The following is a 24,194-nucleotide window of genomic DNA, read 5'->3' as shown; positions in this document are numbered from 1 at the left end:
TCTGTATATTGATGATATCTCACCCCAAACTGATGGATCACCTCATCCATGTAGATGTTAAATAGGAGAGAGAAACTAAGTCCTGAGGCACCTCACAAAGTAGGGGCTGCAGCCTGATTCTCTCCCCGCCTATCAACACTGACTGAAACTGATCCCAGAGTAAGGAGGAGAACCAGCACAACACAGTGCCACTCACCCCAACTCCCAAGCCAGCCTAGAAGGATACCATGATTGATCGTATTAAATGATGCCAAGAGTTCAAGAAGGATGGATGCATTATCTCCATCCCACTCACACCAGAGGTCACCCATGAGCGCAATCAATGCAATCTCAGTCCCAAACCCTGGCCTGAATCTCGACTGAAAAGCATCAAGATAATCGGCTTGATCCAAGGTCCTCTGCAGATGCCTTTCGACCACTCTCTCCACCACCTTCCCTAAGAAGGGAAGGTTGGAAACTGGGCAGAAACTATCCAGCTTGGATAGTGATGGTTCTTTGAGGAGGGAGTGAACTACTCCCTCTTTCAATCAGGAGTTAACTACCACCCATCCCTTTCCATGCAACTTGCAACTCTATTACTGATCCTGAAAAAAATCACTTACAAATTTCCTTTACAAACAACTGTTTTAACTGACTGAAACTAGCTATCAATCAACAAGCCATTTGAACCAAAGCAGTTATGATCATCAATGTTCTGCTTCGGAACATTCTATCTTTTTTAAAAACTTTTAAAAAGCAGCTATGAATTAACACACATGAAAATACGTACTGAACACACTATTATGGATACATTTATTTACTCTCTCTCTCCACTTTCCTGTTATTAACTTAGCTTGATATACCTGATTTCCACTGAAGCCAAGAGTACAATCATGGTCTCCTGTCTTACTGATTGGGTTCATATATCTTATTAAACTATATTTTGATTTAATGAACAAACCATCAGATATCAAGGGGGTACAAACTACAAGTGTTTGTTCACACAATAATTAAACCAAAATTAAGCAAACCATAGTTTGACTATATGGACCTAGTAGTAAATCATAGTACTGGTAGCATAGACAGAATCAAAACATGAAAAGTAATGCTGCATACAGAAACATTTATACGATTTTAACTCAGTCAAAATTGCATTTGTGTTTTTGTTAGCAGAGCCTTCCATCCTCATGTTAGGAAGTATGAGTAAAATAGATGAGAGACTTTTCATATAAATCCAAGTGTCACAAACTGAAGTCAATCACTAAACAATGATGTGTGTCTATGTGTATGAGAAAGAGAAAAAGAATAACCATAATTTTGCATTAAAAAAAGAGTGCCTATGAATTATGGTGATTCTAGAATTTTAATATCAAAAAAAGCTTCCAAACCAGCCGGACACAAAAATCTTTGCTGCTGTTGTTCTAGAATGAGCAACAGATGGCTTTCAAAATCTAGATAACAAAAAAAATTCCAAAATAATGTAGTACATTTTACATAAAACATACAGATACTGGAAACTGAACTACTGCAGTGATATTTGACATGACATAGTCAGGTTTGCTGTAGTAGAGCACAAGGCAAAACAGAGACTGTTGAAATTAGGATCAGAACAAGATGCTTACAGAGAAAGTACTAAAGTACCTACAAATCTGAAATCTTTTTTTTCCCTTACATTAAAAGAATGGGATTTCTCATTGAATGGCAATATACAGTATCTGAGTACTACAGAGGTGTTGTCTACACTGTATTGAGGGATATAGGTGTGTATAGAAGCCATTAACCCCTGAAATCTTGTATAACACCTTTAACATTTTCGTGAGTTTAATGCAGAATTCTTTTTAAAAGTCATCAAAGTGCATTAAAGAAAACATACAACATTCCACTTATCAGATAAACTGTTTTATCAGTGTTCCCAAATATGAAATTCTGGATGGTTGTGAATCCCCACTCCAGGAATCAAGGAAGGTATGAAACTCGGATTTTTTTTTTACAATGCTCTCCTGCTACCTTATTTTTTAAAAAGTACATTTTAGAAAAATATACTTTGGGAAGAAGGAATCTGGAAGATGTAGCCAAGAAAGGGACACGGAGTGCTTAATTCTTCTGTTACTGGCAGGTTTTCTACTTTAATGCTTCTTCCAGCTTCTTGTAAAGTTTTAAATTCATATTCAGTAAGAAGACCTACCTGTGGTTTATCCCTGTGTGTATTTACAGCCTCAACATTTAGAAAAATAGATTCCACTTTGCAACCTGTAGGCGAAATCAACATTTTCATATTTAATATATTTTATTCACTAAAAAAGAACAATATCAACAGCATAACAATAACTTTTTCCTTTTATATCCAATGGATAATAGAATTTGACACAAATAAATACTGGTTAAAAATAGTTTTGGTTAAGATTTGTTAACACTTGTAGCATCTGTTCAGAGTAAGGTTGCTTTATAAAGTTTCCTCCTACGACACTCTGGCATACAAGTGGCAGACATAGTACCCCTTCCAATGCAACTTTGAGCTTTCTCCCGAGAATCATGAATAGCAATTTTCAGCAGCTGTAGCAACATTCATATTGACAGACATGGGGGGGGGGGGGGGTTTGTAAATTATTGTAAAACATTTGATTGCATGTTGAAAGTATGTTGAGTACCTTTCCTAAAAATATTGATTAGACTTTCATGCATGCCTTTAAGTCAGGTTGTTGAATTGGAGAATGCAAATTGGGAGTGGCTTTCGGGATGTAAAAACAGCTTCAATTCTGATATTGAAAATATATTCTTGTTCTAAGCCATGGCTGAAATGAAAATGTCCTTCAATTTTATTGGGCGACTTTTTGCCCAGAGATTGCTTGAATTTGTTAGCTGAACTTTTGTTGCAGATGTTTCATTAACCAAACTAGGTAACATCATCAGTGCTAGTAGGGAGTGGGGTTTGCTCTCATTTTATATACTAGTGGTTTGCTCTGCTTGCCCTTGCTTCATTTTGCACCCTACTCTATTCTAAAAATGGAAGCCTGCCTTTAACATACAGTAATACATTTATCTGCAATAACTGCAGCTTTTTGGACACTAGAGGTCACTACAGGCTTCTTTTTATTTGAAGTGTAACTAAATTACAGGAGTATCTCTATCGTTTTTTTAAATGTTTTCTTCAGAAACCCCAAATTTTAATGTCCACACTCCCTCCTCCTCTTCTTTTAACAAGTAATAATATTGCTTTTTATTTAGACTAAGTGGCATTTTAAAATTATTTTAATTACAATTTTGTTTCACCCTGGTTGAAATAGTATGACAAAGTAAAAATTAGGTTTAATAAGTAAGCTAAGCAGAGTCAGGCCCAGCTAGCATCAGAAAGGGACTCCAATAGATTACATGACAACTGTAGGCTGGATGGAAAAGTTGAAAAAAAATTAGAAAAGAAGGCAGTAGTCATCCACTTCTATATTGTTACCAATAAAACTATGAAGGCAAATCCATGACTCATCATTCAGGCTCTGTGGTAGTATATTCCTTCCTTTAATTAATAATTTTCCATTCTATCATATTAAAAGTTACATTTCAGCTACAATTCTTAGACTCTGGAAGCACCCCAAGGCTTTACCAACACTGTCAACAATTAGTTTTTTGGATTCTACCCTTTTGAAACAAGAAGGCACGGAATACACACAACACACAAATGCAAGGCTTACTAAAATCCCAGTACCTACAAGAATACTAAAAATATTTCTAAAGAAAAATCAACACTAATCAAGGAGGCTATGTGAAGCATTTTGAGTGGCCACACTTCTGAAGATACTGAATAGAGTAATTCACACCACACCACTGTGTGGCAGTATCTAGTTATTCAAATTCCCAGCTTTGCCTCAAGAAGAATAGAAGCAATGTCTATTTTAAAACATTTTGGTTTATAATGAACTGAACAGTTTAATGCAAACTGTAACTTGCTTAACAAGTACAAGTGATTTGTGTTGATATACAAACTGTTAGAACTAGGAACTAATAATCTGCCTCTGATAGATGTAACCTAACAAAAAGGGTTTTTTCATAATAGAGTTGATTAATTTGCTTAGCTTAAATTTGAATATCTTACCGTAAGCCACTGGAGTTAGCTTTAAGACAGTATGCAGAGGGCACTTAAGATAAGGCAGTTGTTCTGAAATATATAAATGAAGAAAACAAAATAAAAAAGAATATCTTCTGACTATTGACTATAAAGTTGGTTACTGATTAATATTTATATCTCACTTCACTAAATAGAAACCAAAGAGCACACAAGCAATGCTACCATGGGTAACATACATAGATAAAATTCTAAGACTTAGCCAGATGAAACATAAGAATAAAGAAAATGGTAAACTGAAATCACTAAACAAATGAAAATATTTTAACCTACCTAAAAAAACAAGTGGTTCTCAATCTTTTCTTCACCATGGACCCCCTTTAAATACCTTTTGTGGCCACAGACCATGACCATAAATCTTAAGACTTGAGCTTTAAATCATAACATTTCTTCAAGCCTTTGCAAGCCCGTGATGACATCGCGCACGCCCCAAGTGTCTGCAGCAGGGGTGAAATGCTACCGGTTCGCACCAGTTTAGGAGAACCGGTAGTGATAAAAACTACCGCTTCGGGTAAACTGGTAGTAAAAAATATGCTACCGGTTCGAGTGAACTGGTAGTTTAAAAGCTACCGGTTCGGCCAAACTGGTAGTTTAAAAAAGCTACTAGTTTGTCCGAACCGGTATGTCCGACGATCAGCTGTGCCGCACGATTTAGCTTCGCTAGAAAGCAGGAAATCCTGCTTTCTAGCAAAGCTAAATCGTACAGCACAGCTGTTCCCCCCACACTTGCTGTTCTACTTACCTTCCTAAGCCTCCTTTTTCCACACAAAGCATGCGTTTGGCACACACTGTGCATGTGCGTGCAGCGTACTTTTGGCGTGCACTGTGCATGCGTGCACACACAGCGTGTTTTTGATGCACACTGCATGAGTGCACGCAGCCTGCATTTGGCATGCACCGTGCATGCGCGGGCAGCAATTCAGTGGCAATCCGCAGAGGATTTCACCACTGGTCTGTAGTCCACAGGCTGAAAACTACTAACACAGTGGTATCCTAAATATGTACCACTTGTCTGCAATTATCTGGTATCAAAATGAAAGTTACTGCTCACTATCTTAAGCGTTCTCTCTGGCCATTTGTAAGGTACCTACCTGCAGGCTTATCCAAAAAGTAAGCCAGCAAACAACGCATAACAGCTTGGTGACAGATTACAAGCACGTTTTCTTGCCTTTCCAGCTCCATAATTACTGGCTCTAACCTTTGAACAAGATCTTCATAGGACTGGAAAAACAATAGCAAAAAAAATCATGGTAATATGGATATATGTATAAATGATCATAGTTTTATAATAAAATCGATTTGCTCTAAGGTAGGTTAAATAGTGCCACCTATGCACTCTTTAAAATACTATAATGGTACAAATGCTTCTGATCTCACATAAGATGCCTATCTTTTTTTAAACTTCCATGTGAAACTGAAAAAAATGCAGATGCTTTTAGGAAACAACTCATTAAAATCAATGCAACTCTTAAAGTGTTGCTTTAAACAAGTAATTACTTTAGGCTGCACTATTGTATATTAGAGAGGTTTATGCTCTATCTGGATCCAATCCTACAGAGTTATATTTTCTTTGTAACCTTTAATCATTATCTTGTGCTTAAAATCCAAGTGGTAGATTAATGGCAACTACCAAGTAATTACTGACTTACATGAAATGATTTCAACATCATTCTTCCTCTCTGCATCCATTATTTTCTAAGCAATCTGTGTCTGTTTTTCTGCATTTGATGATTTCCATACTACAGAATTTCAGTTGCAGAAGATTACAGACTGATTCTGTCACTTTACTCTTTGTCTATTTCAATGTTTACACATTAATGTTTATTTTTCCTATGTAAAAAACTTTGTAAATAGCTAGGTAATTGATACAGCTAGCATTTACCTTGTTTTTATGTAAAAGTAATGAAATGTGTTCTTGCTGACAGTTTTCAAGAACAGGAATTCTGCTACAGAAATTAATTTTTAAGAAGCTATATCTTTTGTATCCGCAAAAATGGAACAAAAGTTTTGGAAAACTACTGTAAGTAGATCAGCTGATAAAGTGGAGGGCAGCAGCTTTATCAAAACATACATTTTTGCTTTGCTAAGGAACACGTGAACAGTACACAACCAAAGTTAACCCAGCAGTAGTCATTAAGATGTGCAGCTGTTGACTGAAAAACACACATCCTTTCTCTCTACAATCAGCAAACAGCTCCAAAAAATGTTTCCATCTTACATAACATCCATTATAGCTTGATTGCCTCTATGCCATCTGTACTCCTGCAGCATTTTGAACATTATGATCACTCAGCCAACACATGATACATGGATTTAAGGTATGTTGCACTTTTAACAAATACTGTTAGTAGCTGCTTTTATCGGTGCTTTTGATTAATGCTTGACTTTTTTTTTTTAATTTGATTTATATGCCGCCCTTCTCCGGAGACTCAGGGCGGCTTACAATGTGCTCAGCAATAGCCTTCATACTTTTGTATATTTTATACAAAGTCAGCTTATTGCCCCCACAAACTGGGTCCTCATTTAACCTACCTTAGAAAGGATGGAAGGCTGAGTCAACCTTGAGCCTTGGAGAGATTCGAACCAGCAGTAAATTGCAGGCAGCTGTGTTAATAACAGGGTGCTTTAAACCACTGTAGTACCAAGGCTCTTGAAGTGGCAGCCTGTAAAAGGGCAGGCTAACAAGCAATTAACTGACCCTCAAACATGTGGTTTTAAAATTTGTTACTCTACTTAGAGAAAGCACATGAAAACGCTGATGCATGTTCCATCAGAGGGCCCTGGGTGTACGGCTGCAGGATGGCCAGCATTACCCCTCATCAAAATCACTGAACCAAAAGTCTGAAATGGAAACAGATTTATTTCCTCCTTCTCCAAAACAGCTTAAGAAGCTTTTCAGCCCTGCTTAAAATTTGAACTCTACAGTATGTAGGATAGCTTTTTAAGTTACAAACAAAAGAGCTCTGTTGCTGTTAATTAACATTTCCTACACAAATGAGAAATTGGTTTCTAATTTAGCAACAACACGAAGAAGTTGCGGAAAAGCTTCCTCATGAGAAAGAGGCAATAAACTCCCTTTATTTCAAAACATTTCTCTTTTGAAACACTTACAAAAGGACTTCTGCATCTTCAAGCTTGCAAGAAGTAAAATTTAACAAACCTCGCCCTTAGGATATCTGTATCTGTATTTGTCCTGGTCTCTCAAAGCAAATTCTAATGGATAATTTTCCTGAATTTCTTCATATGTCATTTCTTCACAGACTCCCTATGGAAATAAAGAAAATAACAGACTACATGAAGCATGACAAGAAAATTAGGTTGTGCACACAAAAATTCTGAACTAAAATGCCACTTTTGTCATGAATTCACTGGAAGCCTATTCTTTCAGCTTCTAATTTTATGTTTTAATGTTTACTGGGAAATAACCTATGTAAACTGACTTGATCAGGCTGTGTTATCATCATCTTCATTATGAATTCTGAAGTTAAGCTGCACAAATTGGTCAGCTTAACATTTGGTCCATTGCTGGGAGAAAGTGGCAAGGAGGTGACAAGCAACAGGGAGAAAGCAGAACTACTTAACTTGTTTTTTGCATGTCTTTACACAAAGGGAAAAAACAGTCCAACCTATCAAAAACAGCACCACAAAAAACAGATTAGGAACACAAGTTAAAATAGGGAACAAAATGGTGACCACCTGTCTACCCTAGACAAGTTCAAATCACTAAGATCAGATGGATTACATCCCAAGGTTCTGAAGGAACTGGCCGATGTGATCTGAGAACCACTGAACTATATCTTTCAAAGATACTGCAGCACCGGGGAACTGCCAGACGACTGGAGAAGAGCTGAGCATATTCCAAAAAGGAAAAAAAAATAGATCCAGGACACTTCAGGCCTATCAACCTGACCTCAATACCAAGGAAAATTCTGGAAAATATAATCAAGCAACGAATTAGCGAACACCTGGGAGCAAACAAAGTAATAACCAAAAGCCAACATGGGTTAGTCAAAAACAAATCATGCCAGACTAATCCTATTGCATTCTTTGACAAAGTGACAAAATTAGTAGACCAGAGGAATGCTGTCAATGTAATTTACTTGGACTTCAGTAAGACATTTGACATAGTAGACCATAACCTACTACTAGATAAAGTAGAAAAATGTGGTTAGACAGCATCACCACCAGATGGATTTGTAACTGGCTGACCAATGGCACTCAACGTGTAGCCCTCAATGGAACTGCATCTACATGGAGGGAAGTATGCAGTGGAGTACCCAAGACTCTGTTTTAGGTCCAATACTCTTCAGCATCTTCATCAATGACTTGGACGAGGGGATAGATGGGGAACTCATCAAATTTGCAGATGATACCAAGTTGGCAGGAATAGCCAACATTCTTGACAGACTTGAACACTGGGCACTATCTAACAAAATGAAATTCAATGGTGAAAAAAGTAAGGTTCTACATTTAGGCAAGAAAAACAAAATGCACAGGTACAATATACAGTATGTGGTACCTCACTCAATAGCAATAACTGTGAGAGGGATTTTGGAATCCTACTGGACAACCATTTAAATATGAGCTAGCAGTGTGCAGCAGCTGCCAAAATGCCAACACAGTTCTAGGCTACATAAACAGAAGGATAGAATCAAGAATACATGAAGTATTAATACAACTTTATAATGCGTTGATAAAACTACACTTGGAATACTGCATTCAGTTTTGGTTGTCATGATATAAAAAAAGATTGTTGAGACTCTAGAAAGAGTGCAGAGAAGAGCAACAAAGATGATTAGGGGACTGGAGACTAAAACATATGAAGAATGGTTGCAGGAACTGGGTATATCTAGTTTAATGAAAAGAAGGACTAGGGGAGACATGATAGCAGTGTTCCAATATCTCAGGGGCTGCCACAAAGAAGAGGGAGTCAAGCTATTCTCCAAAGCACCTGAGTGCAGGACAAGAAGCAATGAGTGGAAATTAATCAAGGAGAGAAGCAACTTAGAACTAAGGAGAAATTTCCTGAGTTAGAACAATTAATCAGTGCAATAACTTGCCTCCAGAAGTTGGGAATGCTCCAACGCTGGAAGTTTTTAAGATGATGTTGGATAACCATTTGTCTGAAGTAGTGTAGGGTTTCCTGCCTAAGCAGGGGGCTGGACTAGAAGACCTCCAAGGTCCCTTCCAACTCTGTTATTCTATTCTATTCTATTCTAAATGGAAATTCAATTCATGGAAATATTTATCTAATCAAATTTATACTTTGCCGTAATCCAAACTAAAGTCTTTTACAAGTGGTTTACAATTAAAACAAAATATATAATAATAAAAATAACAATACCAAATTAAACAGATCCCCACTTAAGAGCAAACACTCCAAACACCTTCTGGTAAAAAAAAAAATCTGTCTTTAGCTTCTTGGAGCGAAGCGAAGCTGGGGTGGGAAGGGAGCCCTAAAATAACAAATAGTTTTACTCCCCCTCTCCAAACCTCCTGAAAATGGAAACAGTACAGTGGTTTTTCCCAGCTTGATCTAATTGGTCGAATCTGCTTCCTCAGATTATTTTTTCAAATATCTTCAGAAAAAATCTGTGGTTATTGTCAGAGGCTTTAGCACTAATGTTTTTCAAAATTCAATTAATTTAAAATCCTTAATGAGTTTATTTCAATTAATTTACTGAATTTTAACACACATTTCTACCAATTTCAACAAATAAAACTATTTTAAAAATCTAATCAAATTACAAACAGCATAAACAAAATAATTTGTCATTAAAATGAATTATTTGAAATGACTTTTTTTAAAAAAAAACCTGTTATGTCATTTTCAGGTTGAAAAGTCATTTACTACAAGATGGGACGCAAATATCATATTTTTCAAACTATAATATGCACTGATGTATAAGACCCACCAAGATTTCGAAGAGGTAAATGAGAAAAAAAAAGTTTTTGCCCATCCCGGCCCCCAGGAGCACTCTGAAGGCCTCCCAAACCTTCTGCGTATCCTGTTTTTCACAAAAAACGGGGGGCACAGAGGGTTTGGGAGGTGAAAAACAGGATGTGCAGAGGGTTTGGGAGGCCTGCAGAGTGTTCCTGGGGGCTGGGGAGGGCAAAAAACACTGTTTTTGTGAAAAACAGTCCCATTTTTGGCCTCCCAAACCCCCCACGTGTTGCATTTTTGCTCTCCCCAGCCCCAGGAGCACTATGCAGGCTCCCAAACCCTCTGTGCATCCCGTTTTTGTGAAAACGGGCCTGTTTTTGGAGAAATGGGACGCCTGGGCCAGGGTTTCAGGAGGCCAGAAATGGCTGTATTTGGTGTATAAGATGCACCAAGATTTCCATTCTCTTTTAGGGGGTGAAAAGGTGCATCTTATATTCCATAAAATACTGTAAATTCAATCAATCAATCGATCGATCAATAAGACATTAGGGCAGAAAAACTTACCATTTTATTTTCGTATAATGATTAAAACAAACTTTGATTTTCAATTTAACTTTAAAGCATCCCTTCAAATTAGGAATAGGTGTCAAAAATAAAAATAGTGTATTGCCTGATATCAGTTTGGAAACAACGGAAGTAATTCTGTAGCAAGAAGGGACAAGTTCCACCAATACTTTCTAAAATTGCTGAAACCTACTAACATTTACCTTTTTTAAGCATATGATAATTAACATTATAGTCTTATGGTAAGAGAAGCAATAGGTGCAGTACAATCTAATACATTCAAAATAAGCCCTGAAAACTAGTCTGATAGGTACAAAACTTCAGGAAGCTTCAGAAGCTCTTCATCATCATCATCGTCATCATCAAAAAAACTCCAAACATTGATGGTTATGCAAGTAAAAGAAAAGCATCCTACCGCATCAATTTCATTTAAAACTTTCCACTGCTCATAAGGCACTCTCAGAGCCTCAGCAGTCTGAATGGTCCTCTTCATCTGACTTGTCCAGACTTTTAGATCTTTGATGTTTTGATCATTAATGAACTGGCCCAAGCTCTTGGCAAACTGGAAAAGGTCATTAAAAAAATACATTATAATATCACAGCTACTCAGATTCAGTGTCAAAAGATAATAAATTTTGAATGAGGTCTTTCAAAGGCTGATTAGTCCTTCACCAAAGAAATTTGACTTGCACTTAAGAATCACAATATTCGTTTACTAAAATAAGAAGGCGCTCTAATTTTTGTGTAAAAAAAGTTGCACGAGTGTAAGGAATTTCCACTTGTAGAAGTATAACCTCCTGAACGTTTCTTATTCAGGTTGAAAGATTTTTGTTTTTTAAGTAGTAAAAATAAACGGAGGCCTGTGACATCCCCATTGGTATGTACCGGTGATATATACTGTTGGAATAATAAGATACTCATTATTCCAACAGGGGGCCTTGCCCACGGAGCAGGCTCAATACATTACACCCACGTTCCTGTATCTTTCAAGCCTTTCTTGAAATGTTTCAGTTTTTAAGAATCTTCTGATATCAGTATCTCTCAATCTTAGCAACTTTAAGATGCGTAGACTTCAATTCCCAAAATTTCCTATCCAGCAAGCCACACTGTAAGCCTGAACACCGGGTCGCCCCACAGCCCCACAAAAGTTGCCATTGACTTGTAATTTTTAACATGTCCATGACGGAAAATTAATAAATATGTCGTGTACATTTGCAGTTAATTTAACATTTTATTTAAATTAATCCAATTCAGCTTCTGTTTTGATCCTATTCATTTCTTTGTGATCTCATTCATTCTCTGGAATGGAAATCTGGTTTATTGTTCAAAAGCAAAATGCAGAATGTTCCATATCCTTGGTTGTCTGGATCCAAATCTCTCCTTAAATCCCAGAACACAAACAAATGCAAGATACTGCACATTTTAAAAAATTACTTAAATTTTAAAATAAATTTTAATTGTAATAAAATACAGAGCTACAATAGATCAAATATAACTACCTCTTTCCCTCTATGGGACAAGCCCGTGTCTCCTCCTATTCTTCCCTTTAGATTTAGTTCACTTTCACCGTGTCGACAGAGGTAGATGGAACGAGGAGTTACATGGATATTCATGAGGTAGTAAACAATCCGACTCTGAATATGATCCATTACATGGTTTACAAGGTAACTCCTTCCAACATCCATGATTTTTATATAAGAAAGATCCCTGTAAAAATAGGAGACATAATTAGTTATTGTCCTATTTAGCCTAATGCTTTACTTATCATCCACAGAGACCAGGAATACATTTTACTCACCTACATTTGAGGAAAAGTGCAGATAGTCCTCCGATTATGTCCATTTGTTCAGTGACCATTCAAAGTTACAAGGACACTGAAAAAAATGGACTTGCAACCAGTCCTTGAAGTTTTGGCCATCACATCTGCCCCTTCCCCAGTCATATGATCAAAATTTGGGCCAGCCTGCATTTACAACCATTCGGTCCTTCTTCTGGTACGTCCCCACATTCCCTAGTGCAGAGATGTCACACTCACATGGTCACGGCGGCGCCACATGACATATCTTGACTTTTTTCCCCCTTCGCTAAACCAGGTATGGGCGTAGGCAGCGCATGGCACATCCAGCCCACAGGCCATGAGTTTGACACCCATCCTGTAGTGCCTACCTGTACCACCCACTCTCCTGCCTGCAGCACCAGCCTACACTCTACAGCACCATCTGGGGCACTCACCCATCCCATTTTCTATCTGAACTGCTAACCCATTTGCCTGACATCTTGCCTCTTTCCACTTAATGACCTAATGGTCTTGGGGTTATGACAGCAACCAGGATTACCATAGATTCAGTCCTGTGATGTTGTGCTTCACAACCCCATCATTTAGCGATGGACATTCCAGTCATGACTGCCATCAGAGACTGAGGACTACCTGTAGTTCCAGAGTCTAACAAAAATAACTTTAAGTAACAGGATGTTTGTCAATGTGCAATGTATTTATTCTATTTACATTCTTTTTACATTATGGAATCTGGTTGGAAAGTTAGTAAAAATAGCTAACCGTATATAAGTAATATAGCATTTTACTAAATCTTCAATTAACTAATTTCTGAAGAGAGAATTACAAATTAACCATATTATCCATACTATATAGAATTTGTCAATCCATATAGCTTGTGGCTGTCATTTTCTATTTTAACAGATAATTCCTTGTTTGCCTAGAAATTAAGCATGCATTAAAAAGAATCAGCCTGCAAAGAGCAAAGATTTCTTGGAACTGTGGGTGTGAAATATGTTTAGCTTACTTTTTTAATGTGTGTTCTTTGGGCTGATTAAACTCTGTAAACAGATATTTCAAGCTATTTTCTCTGACAGATTTTTTTTCCGCTGAATCATGAATTAGGGATCTCATTTGCTGATGCTCTCAATTTCAATTCCAATATCCTTTTTCAATTATGCTAGCAACAGCATGAAATTAATATATCAACATTATTTGTTGCCCAAGCCACGTTACTGCAATTTTTCTCATTCATTAGTATAAATTAACACCATTTTCGTAACTACTACAATTCAGGTTTTCCTAGGACTTTTATCTGTTGACTATAGCCAATAAGCAATACATATAGTCAACTACTTTTGTAAACCAACCAGGTTTACTGGCCAGAATCATATAATAACTTAGGAGAATGTGGGAAAACATCCTAAAATTTGCATGACATTATTTGTAAACCCCCTAATACAGCACCAGTTCAAGTCTATATAAGGAAATGTCCACAACTGAGTGCTGTTGATGAAAACACATCCTTCGGTTTTTATTGCTGTTGTGAGTTGCCCAGAGTTTTCTTTTTTTTAATGTGTAGTCATATAAAATAAATACACAAACTCCCCAGTCTATTTTTTATCTCAAGAGTCACTTCAAGGCATATAATTTTAATAAATAAAATAAAAATAAAAGATGGTCATATTTGACAAAAAAAACCCAAAGCAGATTGAATCAGAAAACGTAATACCATTTGTCACGGACTGAATGTGGACCAAGGATTATTTTCAAATTATAGTGACTAATGTCCAAAATACCCATGTTAAATGCTGTGACTATTTCACATTTGGTCTTTTTTTTTTTTAAGGCAATCATGGAATTTCACTTTTTCTTTAAACTTTTTTACTTCCCATTTTTCTTCATTCTAGATCACAAGCAAGGCATAAACATCAACAATTGAGTAATAAAATTTGTCAGAAGTACAAATATCTCACAGTAAAGGACCACAGTGTTCTTTGTTAATTTTGCTACCTAGGACTGACAAGCACACATCCCTGTGCTTTATTTATGACCTGCATTACCTCACGATTCTGTCTCTATTTTCTAATACTAAAAGCATTTCTGTTTATTCTCATCACTATCCCATTTTTTTCGTTTCTTATTAATAGTATTTATATCATCTCTCTCAGGTTAATTTATATCATTCATGTGAGAGGATGTGTTCCTCTAAAACGTATGTTATGGTTAAATGGATTAAACTTTAAGGTACCATATTATTGTTTTTTTAATTAAAATTGAAATGGTTACTTACTTGTCTAGATTTTCATCCAATGTCTCATATGAATTCTTGTAACACTCAATTCTTTTCATAAAGTCCTCTGTAGCTTCATCACTAGCACAGTCAACATAATCAGGACTGCCTAATTTCACTTGCTAAGAAACCAGAGAACAAAGAAATCTCTAAATATTATAAAAGAAGTAAATTAGTTGTATGATGCTTTCCTATATTCTGTATTTTGAGTAGAAAAAACTAAATTTAAAAGAGAAACCTAACTTATACTTCAACAATTTAGGGAAAATGTACAAATTAAATATCAGTGGAAAAGATAATGTGGATAGTAAATTGTTATCTTAAGATTGACACTTTTGTTTTCAATTCTTTCCATTTCTATAGCCTTAATTTAATATATTATGTCCTATACTGTATTGTCCAGATATCATATATATATATAAATATTTAATGACCTTTTATTTAAACTAAATGTGTGTATCAGTGATTGAATGACCTGTGTAGATACCATACACTAAATAAAATAAATAAATTTATATAGTTTGGTGATTGAGAAATAATATTTCCATACTTCTCCTAGGCTTGTTCTGCAATTCTACGGTTAGATTAACTTCTGCCTTTCTTGAAAGAAGGCAGTGTTCACTGGTAAAAAATGTATTTTGCAAGCCAGTTTCCAGAAATTCAATCCCTAGTGAATGCAAGAATGCCTGAGAAGAAAACCTGGAGAGCTCAGCCAGGCAGGACAAGTTTTTTAGATTACAAACAATTAAGTAAAAGTAATCTAGTTTAAAAACAAACCTTAATTAGAAATCAATACAGAAGTGAAATATGTTATATGCATGCATGCATATGTAACATTTCCAAGTTTTTTTTACTTGAGTATGGCAGGGAGTGAAGTAGATTCAGTGGTTCTGGGAAGTAAACTGAGCACAAACATTTTAACATAAACGGAAGTTACGACTCACCACAATATTTGCAGCAATAACCTCAGGATCAACGCATACTGACTCCACAAAAAAAGTCTGTAAGCCAAACAGGAAGAACATTGATGTTGGACCTTTACATAATATTTTTCACTTTCTAAAAAAATGCAAAGCAGGCTTCAATGTACTTATTCAAAGGCAAAACACAGTGCTGTATAATAAAACAAATAGTAGTTCTTGTTTAGTAACCACAATTGGAACCAACTAGTTGATTGTTAAGCAAAGTAGTCACTAAATAAAACCAGAACTGTGCTTATGATCTGACTTTAGCTTTCCACTGCTTAACAGACCTAGGTCATAAATGCAAGGATTGATTTAAAGTTACTTTTTCATTGCTGCCATAACTATGAACAATTGGGAAACAAGGCAATCACTAAACGAGGACTACCTGTAATAGTTCAAACATAATCATACAAACTTTTTTTCTTGTATAATTATTATAATGTAGTTGTAGTATGTTAAACCTTCCGTTGATCTTTTTCTCAACTAATTCAGATAGTATAGCTTTAATGAAGTCCTTTGGAATCTAGGCATTCTGCATTTAGAGTTCATGCCACACAGAAAGGTAATGTCTCTTTCTCTACTACTCTGCTCTTTCTACTTCTGACCCCTGGAGTAGTATTAAAATAATATAAAGGGTATTTTAATTGTCATGTAACAGAAATTATAAAGAAAATTCCATACACTGTGTTTTACTAGGAGTAAATCAAGGAAGCATGGCTTTCTCTTCCTTATTCCTATTCCCTTGCAAAAATACATGAGAGTTACAATTAACAAATTAATTAATGGTACATGCAATATTAAAATTGACAGCTGTCTTAAAATGTTTGTTCTAAATATTAGACTGACTGCAAAGAAACTGACTGTAACAGCAGATGAAAGGTATTGGCCGTGAGTAGTTCTGTTAAAAAAACCCTCAATTTTCTAGTAAATTGTGCTTATAATAATTTATTCTGTAATTTTAATTCTGTGGTTGACAGTAACTATTAGACTTAGTTTCTGCTGCTAGTTAATATGAAAGAAGATTCTGTTGTGATTAGAAATGCTCACTTTTACATATCCTAGGACTAAATAATTTTCGCATCTTTACTCAGCTGACCTTAAATCCATTTTCTTCACCAAACTTATATATGGTGTCTCTACGTTCCCTTGTAGTATTTGTAGCATCAAAAACCTAGATGAGAAAATACAGGAATCAATGGTTATCAGTAGAAAAATTTCTCTCTTTGTAGTATTTCATGTATCATTAATAAAATGTAATAGCTTCATCATAAATATTTTTAGCAACTACTATATGGTTTTGTATAGTATACAGGTACATATATATTCCATATGTACACATACTAATGGCCAGCAGAACAAATAGTGCAATTAAATATGTATTTGCTGAGATGTTAATTCTCCTAAACAGGACTGCCACAAATATTTTGAAGTGTTATCATGAATAAAATGACAGAATGAATCTACTCAATAGGACTATATCCTATATAACTATATATTATTATATTGTAACTGCATAACTATAATATTACTTTACATAACACAATTTTACTATGAATGTGCTATAAGATACAAATACAGAAGAATAAACATTTTCCAGAATTGTTAACTCAAATGCTCTCAAGATTCATGACATGCCTCATCTCAAACTAACATTGAAGATTATGCACAAAAACTACAAATAAAATAGATAGGATGTTCTGCTTATTTTATGTCATGCTGTTCCCATATATTTCTGAGACTTTCAAAAGCAAAATGCCTGTTCAAACATTTGTTTCATTCACCTTTGTTTCTATTATAATTCATGCAGATATCATACTAAACTATACCTAATGTTGTTTATCTATTTATTTGATTTGCAGACTAACCAACTCACTAAGAAACATGTTAGAAATAAAATAACATATTACTCAAGCTATTTCACAAGGCTATTTTTTTAAGATGTTGACTTTCCAAATGTGACTTAGAAAGCACTTAGCAATGCAACAATTTAAAATTACCTCTGCATTATAAAAATTTATATCAGCAGATACAGATATGAAAATTATCCATTGATGCTGGCAGAAGGTTAGTACTATGTAGAATATATTCTTCAATAATAAATCGATTGACCAGAACCAACTATGAAACAGGAGTTAAACTGGATCTAATCTCCAACCTCAAAGTATTTATGTAGCAGTTTATGGAATTTGAGAGCCACCACCTCAAAAGCCTGGGAAACACTGTTCTAGTACTCATTTGTTTAGCAATGCACCATAGAACACTTACTGCGACATGCCCATTTTCTTCACAAAGATATCGCTGAACATCATTTAGTGCTGCTAAGGCACACTTTCTTAAAAAGAAGAGACAACATCCTGGTTATACCCCGACAAGATTTCATAGTTACAAATATACAGGGCTATTTCTAGCATTATTAAAAGACTGTACACAAACAGGACTCAGCCTTACATACAAAAGCACTTAAAAGGCACAGTTCAGAAATGCTGGAGCAACTTATGTCCAGTTCACAGATTATGGGCAATAAAATTAAAACAATGATTACAGGAAGAAAACTTAAGACTGAGCCATGCATCTCTCAAGACAGCTATCCTACTTTCCCAACTTAGTAGAAACAACCAACAGCATCAGCTGTTTTCTAATTCGCTAATATCAACATTCCTTTATATCAAAACAGCAGCATGATGCCAACAGAAAGTGACCCATGACAAACTTACTTTCGGATTTTCTGGGCTTCTTTATTATCTGGCAAGAAGAATTCAAAGGACTTGTATGTTTTTACCAAATCTCGCCGGTACTGACCAACATTAAACTCTGTGTAGAAAAGTCAAGGAGGAAAATTGAGTTTTCATTTTCTCCTATTATTTACATTTATAATTTAAGGTGTACAGAGACACCTTATTTCTGCCATTAAATAAGGTATAAATTATCTCAAGTAGCCAAAAAAATTACTATATATTATCATCTTAAAAGGCTATAGAGATTCTCAATAATCCAGGTCATGGTTATCCCAAAGGTGCTTTTTCAAGAGCTGAAGAAGCTTCTTGGATGAGAAGTGAAACATCTTCAAAGGAAAACCAGAAAGTCCTGTTGCCACTTGAAAAAGCACCTTTGGGGTATAATCTTGAAACCAGATCACTTTAAATTATATCCTAAATATTGTTTATGGGAAGCTATGAAGGGCACTGCTTTTCTTTTCCAGTTCTTCTTAGATCCAATTTTTCCTGTGAAGCTTTTAGCTGACTCTTAAATGACTTACAACTTAAATCTGTGATTAAGTCTAGGTAGATGTAACTGAAAACAAAGCATCTTAGCTTCCTTTTCTATTTGCTTCCATTTTCCTTTCCTTACTTTTAATTGAAAGCAGTTCAGTATATTGAACCAACTTTTTAAAAATTGGTTCAGAATTATGCACACTATGACATGTTTAGATAAAAAAAGAACAGTAATAATACCTTTAACTAATAATATCTTTTACCTTGGTTAACCAAACAGCAACATTTACCTGAGTCCTTAGAAAGGACTTTATAGATTGATAAAGGTAAAGGTAAAAATTCCCCTCGCACAGCCCTTCTAATTTCTATATTATTATCTTTAAAAAGTAAAGGTTCTCCTCGCACATCATATGTGCTAGTCGTTCCCAACTCTAAGGGGCGATGCTGATCTCCGTTTCAAAGCCGAAGAGCCAGTGCTGTCCAAAGATGCCTCCGTGGTCATGTGGCCGGCATGATTAAAAGCCAAAGGCACACGAAACGCTGTTACCTTCCCACCAAAGGTGGTCCCTATTTTTCTACTTGTATTTTTTTTAATGTGCTTTCGAACTGCTAGGTTGGCAGAAGCTGGGACAAGTAACGGGAGCTCACCCCATTACGCAGCTAGATTGATAAAATGGCAAATTCTGGCTGACTGTGATAAATCAATAGAAATCTTATTCTGTTACATTTTTTCTTTGTTTTATTATATTATTATAAAACATGTATTACATTTATTATTTCAATAATGTGGACTAGAGATTATTAACATTCTAAAGTTTAGATAACAGACCGTTAAAGACAGAAAAGATACTATATCAGTATTAACTGATTTAAAATACCAATTTAAGAAGCATAATAGTTGCTTAATTGGAAATTAATTAATTGGGCTGCATATAAATGTAATAAATAAAAATGAATAAATAAAGTTATTTAGCTTTTACATCCAAAACTGAATACAACTTTAAAGAGCAGCTGCAAAATACATCAAAGTATTTGGTGTAAAAATAATTTTCTGCTTAAGCTGATTACTTAATACTATCTACTGTGTTGTTAAAAGTAATAGACAAACCAAAATAGGCAACAATATCTAAACAGAAAAAAGGAAAGAAAAAAATGGCTACTTGGTTAATATACTTTTAGGTCCCCTTAAAAGCCAATATTTGCCATGCTATGGGATACATTGTATATGGGAACTATTTTTACCTAAATTTTGCTTAAACCTCTGTGGTGACAGCACTCACCTTTTGTAGGCACTCCAATCCAATTTAAGTAGCGTGTCAATTTTTTTGATATGTAGGTTTTTCCTCTTGCTGGAAGGCCAACCATTACAATCAGAGTAGGACAGTTTGTCATGCATACTATAAAAAAAAATGGTACAGTTAAGCGTTCATGAAAAACAAGAGTATCAGTCATAGATCTGAAGACTAAATTAGGAAATAGCTGCATCTTTTTATGGGAATCATAGCACTCCAGGGAGAGCCTTGTTATTTTGATGAAGCGTTCAAAAGCTGTTTTTATTAGGTGTCATATCATCACTGCTACTGGTTCAGGAGAACCGGGCCGAACCGGGAGGAACCCACCACTGGATTGAAACATCTGTTTTTTTAAGGAATCTGGCAGCATATTACAACCAGGAATTATCTGGTTTGTACAAGTTTGCTTGTACTTCATTGATGGATTCACTTTCTTTAATTTTCACCATTTCTAGGATGGCTTATGGACAAGGAAAAGGAAAGGGGCAGAATGGAAAAATAAAAACTATAATTTCTATCATGATTCACCAATAGTGTATTAATGTCACTGGCATAGAAGGAACTGTTTTGTTTTTTCTAATGCATATGTGAAACAGATACAGCTCCTCCATTAAAGCACTAGACTTACATGGTTTATAAGCAATGACACTTCTACTGCATTTTTCAGAAAAGCATTCAAATGTATAAACACAATAAAAACAAGTAATATTTCTATTCAATATGGATCGGCAACTTATGACCATGAGGCTACATTTAGCCCCATCTCTAACAACAATTTAGACTCTTATCAAAATATGTTCCCTGACAAACAGCTACCTGGAACAAAGTAAAAAAAGGTCTCAAAAAAGATGGGGAAGATAAATGCACTCTCAAAAGAGGACCTATGTGTTTGTGGCTTAGATCCACCTACTATTATGATGCTTCCAAAGAGTATCCAAAAGACAACAATTAAGTTTCTATTTAATCTAAAACAAGAAAAATATGTAAACACTAAAACACGTATTAGAGTACCACATAATTCCTTGCATTATATAAACTCATCTTACATAACAATCCAGAACCTTCTTCCCCTTCCTGCACACGCAAACTAACACTGATAAATATTTTATCAAACTCTTTACAAATCAAGCTAACTTTACTATGAAATTTTTATGCAGTGGGATTTCCTTTTCTCCTTTCTCTTCAGATCTTCTTCAAAATGATGCACCAAACCTCTGAAGATGATTTTGAGAAAATCAGTTCTTCCTCCTGATTCCAATGGCCAATCTACCAGCAGAAGGGATTAATCCTTTCTACTTATAATGCAATGTAAAACTACCATGTGCCATTTTTTCTTTCAATGGTGTCAACTTAGAACTAACAATCCGGATGGCCATCAGGTATAACTGTATTTTTTTTTCCATCAAACATGTGGTAGCCATATTTAATCACTTAGTTAAGAAAGAGTCTACTACAAATCATTAGGCAACACTTTTTTTGAGTAATTTCCCAGCAGCAATAAAATCATGCATTTAGAAAGACCAAAACTTATAAGAACAATTGCAAGAAAGGCACTGATAAATGCACTAATTTTGAGATGCGAATAACAGATATACATATATACATATATACATATATACATACATACATACATACATACATACATACCGTGTTCCCTGAAAATAAGATCCTGTCTTATATTTTTTTGAACCCTGGAGTAAGCACTTGGTTTTATTGCCATGCACTCAAAAGTCCGATTGGGCTTATTATCAGGGGATGTCTTATTTTGGGGGAAACAGGGTATAATATACACATACACATACACATACATACCACATACACACACACATATATATGGAGATGACAGGAAAAATAAGCTAAATGTTGCAAAAGAATACAGATTATAAAACAATTCCAAGACAAATTATAAAAAGCTGTCAACTGCATCAAAGAATTGTGATGCAAACTTTCTAGGCTACCAAAAGTGAGTTAATGCATGTGGCAATCACTTACTTTTTGAAACCTACTATACCTTTACTTATTTATAAAGAATAATGGCTACAAGCCAATTTTAATTATATACAGTATATACTTTATTTATTTATTTATTTATTTATTTATTTATTTATTATTTGTTTGTTTGTTTATTTATTTATTTCATGTATTTATATGCCGCCCTTCTCCAGAAGGACTCAGGGCGGCGAACACAAGTTAAAAACATGTACAACAAAATCCCATTTTAAACCAAATTAACTAATAAATAATAAATAATAAAACCCAGAATCAGAGTCAGCCTATTTGCTTGAACAACCAAGTCTTCAGGTCCCGACGGAAGGAGCGGAGATCAGGAGCCGTCCGGAGCTCAGTAGGCAACTCATTCCAGAGGGTGGGAGCACCCAGAGAGAACGCTCTACCCCTGGGCGCCGCCAGACGACATTGACTCGCCGTCGAAACCCTGAGGAGAGCAGCCCTATGTGAGTGAACAGGACGGTGAGAGGCAGGCAGAAGGTCCTGCAAATATCCCGGACCTAAGTCACGTAGGGCCTTATAGGTGAGAACCAGCACCTTGAAGCGGACCCGAGAACCATTGGTAACCAGTTCAGCTCACGCAGGAGAGGTGTTATATGGGAGTAACGAGGGGCTCCCGTAACAACCCGTGCGGCTGCATTCTGGATCAGCTGGAGTCTCCGGGTGCATCTCAGGGGCAGGCCCATGTAGAGGGAATTGCAGTAATCCAAGCGGGAAGTGACCAGGGCATGAGTGACAGTGCAAAGGTCATCTCGGTCCAGGAAAGAGCGCAACTGGCGCACCAGGTGAACCTGTGCAAAGGCCCCCCCTGATCACGGCCATCAGGTGGTCTTCTAGGGACAGCCGAGCATCCAGGAGGACACCCAAGTTGCGAACCCTATCAACGGGGGCAAGTTTTTCCCCACCCATCAAAAGTGAGGGGGTCTCTGAAACCCGAGATGCCGACATCCACAGCCACTCAGTCTTGGAGGGGTTGAGTCTGAGTTTGTTTCTACCCATCCAGGCCCGCACCGCCTCCAGGCAATGGGACATCACGGAAAGGGCATCTCTGGGGTGGTCTGGGGTGGAGATGTATAACTGGGTATCATCAGCATATTGATGATATCTCACTCCGAAGCCACGAATGATATCACTCAGCAGCTTCATATAGATGTTAAAGAGCAGGGGGGAAAGAACTGACCCCTGAGGCACCCCACAATTTAGGGGCCTTGGAGTGGACCTCTGCCCCCCCGCCCATACAAACTGCAAGCGACCTGAGAGGTAGGAGGAGAACCACTGTAAAACAGTGCCTCCCACCCCTAACCCCACAAGTCGCTGCAGTAGGATACCATGGTCGATGGTATAAAAAGCCACTGAGAGGTCAAGTAGGACCAGGATGGAGGAACAACCACCATCCCGAGCCTGCCAGAGATCATTCACCAGAGCGACCAATGCCGTTTCCGTGCTGTGCCCGCGTCAGAAGCCCGATTGGTACGGGTCTAGGTATTCCGTTTCTTCCAGGAACTGTGGGAGCTGTTGCGCCACCACAGTCTCAACAACCTTCGCAATGAAGCGAAGGTTGGAGACGGGATGATAGTTATTAAGTGAGTCTGGATCCAGGGAAGGCTTTTTGAGGAGAGGTCGAACCACCGCCTCCTTAAGAGAGGCGGGGAAGACCCTCTCCTTCAACGAAGAGTTGACAAGAGTTGACAATTACATGAGCAAACCTTAACTTTAATTTGGGTTCACTGCACAAAACACAATAGTTAATTGTTTAAATAACTTTTTGAAACTGTAAACATCTATTATACCTAATATTTAATATTTAAGCTCTTACAGCTCTTTTACAGTAATCAATTTCATTAGACACAGGAGGAAGTACTGTGGCCTGATTTTGATGCATACTTTAATGAAAATATCAGATACCCCAGAATTTTTCTCTGAACTTTTAAAAGTTACAACGTAGGATGTAGGCATTCCCATTAATATAGTGATTCTAACTGTACTTGATGTAAGCCAACATTACAATATTTTATAATATGTTTGCTGCTTATGAAGTTTTTTCTTATAAATAAAAACACACTTATACCCAAGCATAACTAGGAGTTCCACATTCAAACGATTAACT

General features: G+C 36.3%; 1 protein-coding gene across 4 annotated transcripts in view; it reads right to left on the bottom strand.

The window, feature by feature from the left end:
• Positions 1–24,194, bottom strand: part of PFKFB4 (6-phosphofructo-2-kinase/fructose-2,6-biphosphatase 4) — a 36,834-nt gene that overhangs the window by 2,117 nt on the left and 10,523 nt on the right. Inside the window, exons 2-13 of one of the 4 annotated variants that reach the window (XM_070933687.1) lie at positions 20,069–20,185; positions 18,291–18,387; positions 17,842–17,908; positions 16,673–16,747; positions 15,556–15,612; positions 14,612–14,733; positions 12,044–12,251; positions 10,960–11,106; positions 7,257–7,361; positions 5,188–5,317; positions 4,067–4,129; positions 2,165–2,229 (exon numbers count right to left, since the gene is read on the bottom strand). In XM_070933687.1, coding sequence (XP_070789788.1) covers positions 2,165–2,229; positions 4,067–4,129; positions 5,188–5,317; positions 7,257–7,361; positions 10,960–11,106; positions 12,044–12,251; positions 14,612–14,733; positions 15,556–15,612; positions 16,673–16,747; positions 17,842–17,908; positions 18,291–18,387; positions 20,069–20,185 — 1,253 coding nt within the window. The remainder of the gene's footprint in view (positions 1–2,164; positions 2,230–4,066; positions 4,130–5,187; positions 5,318–7,256; positions 7,362–10,959; positions 11,107–12,043; positions 12,252–14,611; positions 14,734–15,555; positions 15,613–16,672; positions 16,748–17,841; positions 17,909–18,290; positions 18,388–20,068; positions 20,186–24,194) is intronic. The other 3 variants (XM_070933688.1, XM_070933689.1, XM_070933690.1) reach the window with 3 other exon arrangements.

Source organism: Pituophis catenifer, unplaced genomic scaffold, assembly GCF_029215685.1.
Source record: "Pituophis catenifer annectens isolate HBS135680 unplaced genomic scaffold, rPitCat1.0.hap2 SCAF_2, whole genome shotgun sequence".
NCBI classification, from domain to species: Eukaryota; Metazoa; Chordata; class Lepidosauria; order Squamata; family Colubridae; genus Pituophis; species Pituophis catenifer.
Note: the sequence above shows the minus strand (reverse complement) of the source record. Positions and strands in the feature narration are given on the sequence as shown.